This window comes from Echeneis naucrates, chromosome 5 (assembly GCF_900963305.1).
Source record: "Echeneis naucrates chromosome 5, fEcheNa1.1, whole genome shotgun sequence".
NCBI lineage: Eukaryota > Metazoa > Chordata > Actinopteri > Carangiformes > Echeneidae > Echeneis > Echeneis naucrates.
In genome coordinates, this window is record NC_042515.1 from 14645901 (window position 1) to 14658933 (window position 13033).

At 40.4% G+C, this 13033-nt stretch overlaps 1 protein-coding gene across 1 annotated transcript in view; it reads left to right on the plus strand.

Moving 5' to 3' along the window:
- Positions 1-592: 592 nt before the first annotated feature.
- LOC115044071 (retinoic acid receptor gamma-A-like) overlaps positions 593-13033 on the plus strand; it is a 32220-nt gene continuing 19779 nt past the window's right edge. Inside the window, exons 1-2 of the mRNA XM_029502904.1 lie at positions 593-784; positions 11923-12262. Coding sequence (XP_029358764.1) covers positions 12094-12262 — 169 coding nt within the window. The 5' untranslated portion in view covers positions 593-784; positions 11923-12093. The remainder of the gene's footprint in view (positions 785-11922; positions 12263-13033) is intronic.

Here is a 13033-nt window from a genome sequence, read left to right on the forward strand (position 1 = left end):
CCCCTGGACTCCCACATGGGCTGGCCACAGTCCCAAAGTCAAGGCATTGTAAACATGGAACGAGAGCCAAGGGCTGATACTGATATCCCCAAAGGTGTGCAACCCATTGCAGCATGTGTGTTTGTGTATGTCAACGAGTTAATGACTGTTTCATTAGTTGTGTCTACACGCATGCACCGCTGTTGTGTGCTTGTGTGGGTCTGTGTGTGTGTTTGTGTTAGTCAGTGTAGGCCTATCTTTGGAAGGTGAGCAGAGGAGGAACAAATTTAGAAATTCAAAACAAACAGTCACACAGTTGAAATCCAACTAAAGTGTGTGTTGACTGGCAGTACAGTGTAGAAGGAGTGGAGGTAGAGAGAGAGAGAGACTGGGACAAAGAGAGAGAGAGAGAGAGAGAGCGAGAGAGAGGGGGTGGGCAGCAAGTTGAAACCTTAGCTTTCTGGACCCTGTTTTCCCTTCCTTCGGGCATTCTGTGGCTGCTAAAAAAATGTGCTGTATATTTGAAGTGTTGGATCACGTGACAAAGGCAGGGTTTGTGAATCAAAGTACACAATGATTTCAAGAGGAGAGCAAGAGGGAGAGGCTGGATGTTAGAGGGACACAGAGAGAGAGAGAGAAACGGGAAGAAGAGAGGGAGGCGGTATGCAACAGGCTGAGCTCTATCGACGCTGTGAGAGGGACTTGTGACTGACAAACACAATTACTACACTCCTCCTCAACTCATTTTTCCTCTGACTTACCCACAATAACCACCAGCCTGTGCAGCGTTCACATCCCACGACTGGTGAGTTTTCCTTCAATTCCCTTTTGACAAGCTGCTCTTCCTTATAACTACATTTTTTTTGGCTGATTGAGAAAGAAGCAGACAGACACAGGACATGTCAGAGCATGAGTGAGATGTGTGTGTATTTCTCTCTTCACTCTCCCGCTCTCTTTTCTGTGTGCGAGTCTGTATGTATGTGTTTGTGTGTCTGAGTGTGTGTGTGTAAGTGAGTGTGCATGAGTGGAGAGATTGAGTTTCCTGAGGACAGCTTTAATTGAGAACAGAGATTTTGAGAGAGGGAGAAAGAACAACAGAAACAGAGAAGGAGGGGAGTGAAAGCTGATCAGCACATGCGTGTGCTCAGGGGCCGCTCCATGTGAGGAGATGAATGCTTGTGGTCAAGTGTATGTGTGTGTGCCTTCATTTGCTTTCTCCTTCGTTGATGCACATACCTGTGTCAATTCCTACCTTCATTAACTCTACACATTTTCTAAAAGATTGTGATAACAAAGATCCTTGAGGCAAGGAAGCAAAAGGAAATCAGTAAAAAAGAAAAAAGAATGTTGGAATTCCCCAGATTTTTTAACAATGACATGAATGAGAGTAACTGTTTTTCTACAGCCAAATAAGTTACACTTTCTATATTAAACCTCTTCTACTCATCAGTCGTTCCTGCTACAGGTGAGTTCAGGAACCATCATAGGTGATTTTGCAGGCCCAGACGAAAAGCGGCTGCTTCAGCCTGTAGGCTCTTAGCCAGCAGACCTGCTGTCAAACTTGATGGATCACTCCATCACCATCACGAATGGCTGAGTAGGTCTGGTATACCTGAGTATGTACACACTCAGTCACTCATCCCTCAGTGGCTTATGTAAACGGGTTTCCATCCACACAATTATGGGAGCAGGATGGAAACATTAAAATAGGTTAGTCCGGATATCACCAGACAATCTGCTGTTTGTCTGATCACTGCTGCTGCTGCTTAGCATTGTGTGTGTGTGAGAGAGAATAAACTCACTGACCCCCTCCTATTAGAACACAAGCTTTTTTTACACAGCATGTGAATCATTTCATAGCATCCTATGTGCAACATCTTCTATATAAATACAGATGCATTGTTTGATCGACAGTGATGATTAGGATGCTGTTTATCTTCTTCTCCCCAGCTGATCTGGGTTAATCACATCTCTCTGATAACACATTACTGCTGTGCGGCCGCAGTAGGCCACTCTGAGCAATGCAATGCAAGGCACCCCCTATGAGTTTTCCTAGCAAACTCTTGACAGATCTATTTTAAACTAATTTTCCCTTATGTCTGGAGGAGTGTTTATCAACACATCCCCATGAATAGGTGAATGAGTCTACAAGCGAGGCATAAACAGCTGAGTGTAAACAATGAATAGTTCATCATTCATTCATATTGGAGACCCATTCTTGGGACCCGTGGCAGACTTGCTAAATATAACTCTCCTCTTGTCTTCTCCTCTAATTGAATGGCTTTTCATGATGATCAAGTTTTCATGACATTGTCTTGTCTGTGGATGTCCCCACAGTGTCGGCTTCTGAGTGAACTCTGTCGTCCAGGTCAGACTTTTTCTGGTTTTTAAACATTCGGTATGGATGCATCTGGTCTTGGTTAAGTCCTGCTTTTTCCCTTTGGTTTCGTCATTTGAAGAAAAACTCTAGAAAAGTTTGAAAGTGCTTGCATATGCATGTGTTAGGGTGTGTTGGATAAAACTCTCGACTGCACTGTCAAGAGTCATCTTTGTTCTTTACACTTTGAAAGAATGAGAGCCGCTTAGTCTGAGGAGTTTGCCCCCTTTCTCCTTTTGTCTTTTATTCCCTCCGTCTCACTCATTTCTTTCTCTTTTAGTTCTCCAGTTTTAAAAAAAGGCTTCCTTTTTTCCTTTTTTTTTTTTTTTTTTTTTAAGCTGGCCCTTGTAAGCTGATTTTGATTTTGTATGAGGGTTGTTCTCTTGGTCACTCCATGTAAATGGAAACTTAAAACTTCCACAACAAAGAAGAAAGCATTTGCTGCTTGTTTCTGAGAGCGGAGGGCACAAATGTTTACTTGTTCTGCTGAATTACATATTGTCCAGAGTTATTTAGAGAGATTTCGGTGAGAGCCATTCGCTGGCTGCAGTCCGGCCTGACATGCCCAATTGGCTTCAGAGATTTGGAAGTGACTTGTAACATTCATTGTTGCTTTCATTGCACTTTTTTCCAGCATTCAAGGCTGAATGTGACTCAGTGCTTCTAAAGAGCTTCTCAGTGTGTTTAATTGTGGCCCGGGGCTGCTCTTCAGTGAAAGATACAAGTCCTGTAAACACACTTCTAATCCTCTGTGGAGGAGCAGCAAGAAACAGATTCAGCGTATGTTGTGTGAGACATAAGTGGCTGACACTCTTTACACTCACATTTCACTTTAATACTAAATGAAAGGCTGTCTACCAAATGCCCTAATTATGCCCGACCCATGGCCCGGCCACTGAGCCCAGAGCAACAGCAAGTGACCCCAACCACGGTGTCGAGACCCTCAGCGGCCCACAGGGGTAGCTGCACATAATGACAACATTGTGTGTTTTATGAAGCATTACTATCGTCTCCATTAGCTCCGATAACATAGAATTCACACTGTGTTATTCCCAAGTGTGCCCAAAAATAAAGCAATAAGTTAGATGAGAGTCAAGTAAAAGTTTCTGGTTTCTTTATTTTTTATCTTAGCTGTTGCAGTTTATAGTTTTGTCCATAAATTATCAGCAGAAAGATAATGATCTCACTACACTTTATCGAAAGATTTGACGTATAGAATCCAAACATAAAATTATATGTGTTATGGTCAGCAAACTTGTCTTTTTAATTAATTACTTTTATTTTTTTAAATAATGCAAGTTCACTGTCGCAGCATGTCCACAAGTTTTTATTTTTATTTTTCTGGAAACATTTCTAAGTGAGTAAGTATGTTGTAATCATAAGTTTCTGTATTCAATAGTCAGTAGCAGCGTCCCTCGGAGGTGGTTGGTATTGATGCCAGGCACACAAACCACATGACTGTCACACCAGAGACCAGAAACCTGTGCTGAAGTTTAGGCAACAAATGCACTTTTGGGAAGAGCTGGGAAAGTTTGCAGTTTTTGTTGGTTAAATTTCAATGTGAATCCTTTAACTTTTTATTTCTACCCTTTCTAACTTCACCTTCTAGCTTCACTGTCATGAAATAAATGGGAATTCTACTACTACTACTAATACTACTACTGGTTGTGTGCCAACTATTTTACTAGATGCAGAGACCTCCTGGGCTTTTCGGTCCAGCTCGTTATTAGATACATAAGCAAAACTATCCGACTGCTGCTGTGGCCTTCCATTTATTTTACACACAGTATTCTCTTTTAGCAGCAAGAAAGTGTTGGCCACTTGCCTTCACGTTAGAGATGTTAGAGACTGTCAACTTTGTTCTTCTGAAGCTTCAAAGATGTAATTTTTCCATATGGCCTCGATGTCAAACAGACCCTCATTACTTTAAATTACTTTTAATAAGATTACTGTCTGCCAACACGTTTTGAAAGATGTTTCTGAGTCACATTACTTGGGAAGCAGATATCAAATGTTGTTTTGAGGCCTAATATTTACATCTGTGTGTACATTCTTGACTAAGCTAGCAACATAATTGCGAGCACAAATTGGAAATATGTGTTTACCCCTGCCAAAGCCATTTTGTGGTTTGAAGATGGCTGTCAGGCGCTGGTACTTTATGGCCAAGCAACGTTTGTATTCCTCAAAAAACATTTTTACATGTCAGCCTGACGTAAAATATAGGATGGTCATTTGTTGGAAAATCTAATTATGTTGTTTGTGGGTGATGATGCTGATGGTTTTTCTCTTCTATAATGGCTTTTGTGTGTTAGTATGTGTACTTCCTTATAGTGTGCTCAGCACAGCTCATCCCTGGCTGCCTTTTCTCAGAATATGGCAGATTTTACTGTGGTTTTATGGTTTACAACTAATTGTGTCTGCTGAAGTCATGATTTCCTTGGCATTTGGCTCGTGTGAGGGGAGTTTTCAGCTTTTAGTTTTGTTAAGATTTTGCCTTTAAGTTTACTTTGTGGCTCCATAGCTGTCATACATACGGTATTATAAATGTAGACTTTGTATATATTGTTTTCGTCTTGGTTTTCTGAAACACACTGATGTTTACATAGATGCTTCTTCTGTTCCACAAGTCAAATTTGTCTCAGAACAGAATACATCGACTATTAGCCTGATGTCACACTAACAATGGCAGATAAATGAACCTCATATCTACAAAAGAACCACATAAGATAAGAACAAGCCTGTAGTACTTTTAATGCCTGCCTATTTTCCAGCAGACTCGCATCATTCTGCAGGAAACCCACACACAAGAAGTTTGGAAACAGAAAGATGACTAAAGAGTTGGAACCAGAAAAAAAAAAACAAAAAAACACTTGCTTTCTATTTATCGAGAGGAAAAAATGTGCAGAAAACCAAAGTGCAGAGTGAAGGAACAGGTTTTTTTTCTGGTCCATGTGACCTGTTCCATGCCAAAGGATCAAAGGGTGTTTATCATCAAAAAAAAAAGTTTTTGTTTGAATGTGTTCACACTCTCACCAGGGCGAACACACTTTCAGGCACAGAAAAACACCATTGTGTAATCTATCTGATGTACTAACACTGAGAACTCATCGCCCACATGTTCAAACAAAATGAAGGACATCTTTACATGAAGTGGAGCGAAGCAATCATACACTCTGGTCTCAGTTTGTAGTGTGGGGAGTTTCTCCAGGCACGGCTGAGTTCTGTGTTACCTCTGCCCCACTTAAATTCCTCCCTTAATGTTAACATCCACCTTCTGAACACTTAATCTTTTCCAAAATTTCACATGGTTTTCAATAAGAAATTCATCCAGAAGAATTCTCAGAACCTGGAATACATTTAAATTTCGCCATCAAAATAACAGGTCCATGAAGTTTTGCAATGATAATACCGTGCCAAGCCCACACAGGCAGGCATCTAGGCCTTATTGAATGATTGTTGACTTTGACTGCTTATAATAGATGATTTAGGAGAAAAAGAGCAGGAACTATTAGACAAAGGTGTGTGGCATATTTTTAGACCAGGTAAACACAATGATGTAACAGCACAAAGACATGATAGAAACCGTGTTATGTCAAGTTTGAATACATTTGATGAGAAGGTCAGCACATGAGAAACTGAAGAAAGTGATGGACAGAAGCAGCCAACACATCATCTGTTCAAGGACAAAAACTGGTTCACCCAAAGGCCAAAGAATAAAAATTATAGCACGGAGAATCAGCAATAAAGCATTGTGTAAAAAAAAAAAAAAAAAAAAGTAATAACTAAATAATAATAAAAAATACATCCTGACAAAAATTGTGAAGAGATTAATAAAACCTGGCTTCGGAAATAAATCAGCTGTAATAAATAAAGCTTTTCTCTTTTCATGAGTCCACAGGCAATGCAGCTGTTTCTCTTGTTGCTGTTGTGAAGCCTGTCTAAGCAGAAAGAACAGGGCCAGAAACCTGGAGCGACTAAATAAATACTGTGGCACGGGTTAAACCTGTGTCTAAACAGTCAACATGCATTACTTCATCTGCTGCCAGTTGGATCATTAGGAATTAGTCTGACTTAATGAAATAGCATATCCGGGGCAAGTTAAGCAGCATGTTTTAAACATTTTACTTGAACATTGTGTATAAATAATCTTCTATTTTAACCAGCTTGTCTTACTTTAGTGGGATCAGCTAATACAATGTGTTTGTATGACTTGAGGTCAGTCAAGAGTGTCGCTTCTAGATGACCTACAAATGTTTTTAACCTATGATCCCTCCATTTTCTAAACTGTTTAACTGAGACCTTTATTTGTTGACTGACTGACTTACACTGGATGAGGCAAAGACTTCTCATCCCCACACATTTCTCAACCATAAAAGTGGACTCATTATACTGTAAAACTGAGAATTAACTGTAATTCCCAAGTCATCTATTTGTCTGCAAGGCTTTTACCACATTATCTCCACCCCAACAGCATGTTTTTTATAGTGGGCAGAAAAATAAATGTGACCAAAATACGCAGTTCCCCAAAGATTGATGGATCTATGACCAATACAAAGCTGATTATTGCCATAAGTTTTGAGCTGATCAAAAACAGTCTTCAGAGAGAATAAATCTCAAAATGATGGCAATGCATTTTTGTACGAACACTAGGGGATATGTGGCTGAGAAGTTAAAAAGACAACTTTTTGTTAGCTACATTGATTTGTCAGACGACCTTGAAGCTGTAAAATAGAAGCAAGAGAGACCAGTCGACTGGCAGTCAGCATTTACGAGTTGCAATTTTATCACTATTTTGAGCGTCTTCAGTTTCTATTTGAAATCCAGCAAAGGTGATCACAGAAAAAGCCTGGGACAAGCTGGGGCTTACTGTAAACCAGCTGAGACTCAGAAGAGTAACTCTGGTGTGTCCAATTCTGGACCAGAGATTGGTTGTGATACATACTTTTGTTGTTAAGGACCAAAGTAGGACAAAGAAGCGAGAGGATTCTCTTCTTGCATTCAGTATGAACATAAATCTTTATGAAAATAACCTTTTCAAAACAGATGTTCAAGTGTTGTTTACACACAGCATAATGGTGCTAGCATCCGGTTTAACAAGCAATTACCACCTACAAATAGCGCGTAAATTGTTGAGTCTTACGTCACCCTCTCTCTCTTGTGCATGGCTCGCAAATGTGGCGCGTTTGGTTTTAGGTAGGCTGATGAAAAATAAGTCTGGACATCCACTGTTCTGTAAATGAACACAAGTGTGTGTGTGTGTGTGTGTGTGTGTGTGTGTGTGTGTGTGTGTAGTTTCATAACTCTAACCTCAACCCATAAAGTTCAGTCACATAACTATATCCAGATGACGTTCCTAATAAGCATTACAGTTCTAATAAGTGACTGAAAAATTGTTCTTGCCATTTGGTTTGTAACTGAAATATCTTTTCAGCTGTTGCAGCAATGCAATTTACACCCAGAGAAAAAGCTATAAAAGTGTAGCTGAATTAGAGTTGTGTGAAAGAAAAGCTGACAGTACATCGTGAGTTGCTGGAAAAGACAGGGATGGAAAGACCCATTATTTTCACACCAAAGCTGTTTTTAATCCCAATAGTCCGGGAAAGGGAAGGTTGGTTGTGTGTGTGTGTGTGTGTGTGTTAGTGTATTTGTGTGTGTCAGCAGGACCAAGACCAGGTGACCCAGTCTGACCTGCCCCAGCCAGGTCTCATAAAAGCAGCATTGAGGCCTGGAGGCCCGGAGACAGCGCTGCTTTTGTTGCCCTGCCCAAGGTGTATTCCCCCTGGAGGGAGGGGGCGGGGCCAGGGGGGGTTACTCATTAGAGAGAAAGAAACCATTCCTTGGCTTGGGCACACATTATTTCATAGTTTATTAGTGGAAATAAAAGTGTTTCTTTATTTTTATGTACGTTTTCTTCAACCACTCCTGCCTGTTTTCCGCCCTCCTCCCGTGCTGCTTTACCACAGTCACTTCTTTCTCTTATTAATCCACTTTCCAGTATGGCTCTAATTAATGGCTCTGTTCACGTTTTACACATGGCCTGCCAGATGCTTCAAACTCCCTGCTATGTTCTTTCCCTCTCGTTCCTTTCCTCTGTTTGCTTCTATCTTTTCCCCATCTTTTTCTTTTTTTGTTTTCAACACTTTTTTTTCTTCTTCCAAATCCTTTCTACATCTGGCTTTCATACCAGTTATTTCAGCCTTTGAATTTGATTGATTCAAGTAAAATCAGGGGACTCTAAAGCCGCATCTGTGGAAGGATCCTCCATCCTATATTTACGCCTTCATTCTTCAAGGTCAATTGCAACCTTTAATGGTGCTTCAGCATGTGTGAACACTGTGTGTTTTCCACTGATTGCTTGCCCATGAACATGATTAAAGTCAGAACATCTGTGTATGTTCACTCCTGCAGCCCGCATGTCCCTGCTTGTATATACCTGTGTTCTGCTATTAGGGAAGCATGTGCATGCATATTTTTTTTTTAAGTGAGACCATTCCACGCCAGTACTTGCATACTGCTTCAACTTCTTTTTTTTCTTTTTTTTTTTAATCACCACATGCTTTCTCCAACCTTTGCTTGACATTTTTTGATCCTCAAACACAAATGTTCTTTGTAGTAGCTGCAGGGACTCTCCCCAACTGGCCCTCTGAGTGGAAAAAAAACCACAGCAAAGTCAAGCAGTTACAGAAAATATGTATAAATGTATAAATCTGGGAAATATGACTTTAAAAATAACAGTCACTGTGCTGACTTTCTGGTTTTGTGTGTGAAATTGTAATATACACTGTATGGGTTAGTATACGTGGGAAGAAGTAGCTGCTGGAAAAACAAGAGGATGTTAAAGAATTTGACTCTAATAATAGTGGCACATATGAGGGTGATCTAAATATTAAAAACGTCCCCCATTCCACAATACAATTCAATACAAAACAACACAAACTTAAATTATTGTTGTAGCTTTCACTAATGAAAATAAATGTAACACTTGTAGAATTAAGTTAAGAAAACAAATGCTGATTTAATCTGGAGCTCTTTTCCAGCTGACTGGGTTCTCTAGCTCAGTAAAGTGAGACCAGTATTGGCTTCAAGGTCAGATTGGAAAAGTTATTCAGTTTCAATAAATTTTTGCTTACACATCATGACAGCAGCCGTACAAATGCACTGCAAGAGCTGGTCAATAAACTTTTCTGGTTTTTTTTGGTTTGTTTGTTTGTTTGTTTGTTTTGGACAAGCTACCAGCTGACTGGCATTAATTGGGATAGCAATCCTCATGGCCAATCCGCCTGTGCTCTTGGTCTTATGTCTTTCTTTCTCTTGGGAGTTTTTAGATAATATAGACAATATTCTTTTTTTGAAAGATAGAATTTATATAAAATTCTTGAGTGGAATAAAAGTATTGTTAGATGCAGTAATCTGTATGATAGGATACCCAAACAGGTTTTACAACTGTTAAAGCCCATTTATTGGAATCTTCTATCCTTTCCTCAAAACTGTAAGAAAAAAAAGTATCCAAAACCTTCACACAGGCAATTCAAATGAAAACACCACTGAGCATTCACGATGCACAATATCAGAAACATGAAAGACAGACTCTTCGCAGCATGTATTATTCAACTCTTACATACAGTTCTTTAAAATGTCAGAACAGAAGAAAACAACTTGCGAGCATATGATTCTGGAAACATATCTGCAAAATCAAACTCAAGAAATGATGCGCTCAGCTTCAGCATCACATCTTTGTACTGGAGATGACTGCAACTATATCACAAGCTCTTTTCTCTTCAGCCAGGCAGCCGGGGAAAACCCCTGTGGTGTGGCAGATACAGCCATGGCAGAACTCCACACTGACACTATTTCACCTCAGACTGTTTCCATACTCACTAGGAGGCTCTCCCTCGTGTGGGGTTGTCTGTCATACAACTTCTAAAGTAGGCATAAACAGTAATAAATTACTGTATTTATGTAAACTAAACCTTTAGCAACGAAAACAAATTTCGAAAACCTGGTATCTCCTGATCTCCCGATCATAATGTCCACAGAGAAGAATCTTGTGAGATTGGGATGTGCTCTTTGTCCTGTTTCCCTAGTTGTTATTGCATGAACAATAACATGATCTGTTAGAGTTGCTCCAATCTGAAGTTACTGGTTTTGGTTTTGGCCTTGCTCTTCCTTGTTGTTCTTATGACTGTAATAACGCTTTGACTAAAAGGTCCCTCCATCACCATATATATTTTTTTTTTTCCTTCAACTTCAGTAAACAGCTTTAAACATGTTTATTTGGAACTGCTTTCGAACAACTAGTCTCTCTGGAGACTAGTGAGAGAGTGAAGTGAACATTCCTTTGTATGTGTTTGTGTAAATGATAATTGACTTTCATTAAACATATCACTCTTGTTCTACACATCATTGCACTTGATGCGACATGATCATTTAGGAATGTTCTTCTTGACCAGTAAGGACATGTCAACATGTGGACTTTAGGAGTTTGGGATCAAACCATCAGCATTTTGATTGGTATGGTCTGCTCAACCTCCGTAAGTGTGTGTGTGTATGTGTGTTTACCTCAACATGTGGAATAATTTACTTTAAATCAGGTACAGGGTGAACCTTTAAAGCAGCTGTAATTGGCTGGCTGCTGTGTCAGTTGCAGCCATACATACCTTCATTTGTGTGCCTGCATTAGTCTGGGCAGCACAACACAACTTAACTCATTCATCATGTGTCTTCTTCATTACAGTTGAAAGAGTGTTTGTAAATTCAGAAGTCCCTCACTCCATACTCCATCTCACCCACACTGGATGCCTGATTCCCATGCTGAAGCCGGCCCAAGACAACAAGACATTCTTTGGCCGAACTGCATGTACCACAGCGCCGCCACAGAGAACTAAGCCCCGCCCACTTCTGAAATCATAGGAGGGAATAAGAGTCAGAGAAACAAGAGACACATTTAACTTACTGACGTGGGGGGGGGGTGTCACAAAGCCACAATATAAGTCCAGAATGCAACAGAAAAAAGTGTGCAAGATTCATGATGTTGGTTACTACACAGAGTGGGTAAGAAATGTGTCTGTTGTCGTAAAGGGTTAATTGTACCCATATTGTGGCTGGCTGTTCTCTGGCAGGCTGGCTAAAGTCAGGCTCACAGAGGGAACAGAGAGACCCTTTATAATACACTTCTGCTGATTGAAATCATATGGCATTGCCTGAAATCATTGCGCTATTTGGAAGAAAGACAAAAAGCAGGGGGAAAGTGTTGCACCCCCTCTGCTTTTCAGCTTTGTCAACTGTTTGTCCAGCAGTCTCTTTTTGTTCTATTCTTACTGATTTATCCTTCAGGTCTGGCATATTTTAAACTTCTGTTTTGTTGCAGAAAGTGGCAATTTTTTGAATGAGTTGTTGCAATTGATTTGGCTTTAGATTACTTGTTAAATCGTGCTCATGAGCTAATCGGCAGACTTCGGTCTGCATCGCATCTTCCTCCTCTTCCCTCATTTTCTACAGAGCCTGGGCCTTGTCAGGTCTAGTCCACTCAGTAATTGGCCTTTCTCCGGCTCTTCCTTTCTCCTCAGCATCCTTCTCACCTCTCTTCGGCCCTGAGACTGAGACGCCGGCAGCTGAGCCGGGCTGAATGGCACCAGCCCATTTGAAACTCATCGAAGGCCCCTGACGAAGACACGGGAAGAGCAAACCACAGGACAGTTGGAGGAAAGTAACCTGAAACATCACCTGCACTTTCCACCATGGCAACTAACAGGGAGCACCAAGTGCGTCACATGGCCGGCTTCCCTCGTGCTATTTACCCGTTCACCTTTAACTCCATGAGAAGCCACTCTCCCTTTGACTTGCTGGCCAGTAGTCACCTCTTTGGCCGGTTTGGGGCAGATCTTCCAAAAGAAATGGCTGCATTGTGTGAGTAACAAAATTTGTCTATTTATCTTTCACACAGCTTCTACCAACAGCTGGTGACAGCTATTGTAATGGAGTATACTACTACGAAACATATATACGGTCTGTAGATTATTATAATTTTTTTGCCCTGCATAAAAAAAGAGGATGCACAAATACGCAATACCATGCCAGTGGCCTTAATTCTGCTGCCAGTTCCTAGTTTGAGGCACAGGGGGTGCTACAGCTCTTCACCAGGAAAAGAGAGCATGACTACAAAGGTCAATGCATTGACTGTTCAAAGTGAGGTTGATTTGAAGGTCTAGCTCTTGTCAGATATAAAATACTGTTATATGACATAATTGTTTCAGGATATAAGATGTTACTCATATTCAGAAAAAAGCTTAGATTTTCTGACTAATTTCCTAGTCATTCAGGTACACTGTTTTCTGTTATGTGAATTGTACTGCAGTTTTAAGGTTATGCAGGCTATAATTGCACAATTCAGAGGGAGAAAAATAAATTCCGGGTAAATGAATTGGAGTGATTGGACAGTGTTCTTAATCTTCTCTGGTTGTAGGACTACATATCCATCAAGACTGAAACTGAAATTATAAACAGGAAGCAGCATCAGCACAGATGAAGTGAAAAGAGAGGAACATATTGTGATAATAATTTGCTCTTATAATTTTGAACTGGCAACTATCATATCTTTTTCACCCTACTCACTGTTTTTATTGCGCAGTCTTCAGACTAATCCTAGTCTTGAATGATGGCATTTTTGTGTTCTTCACT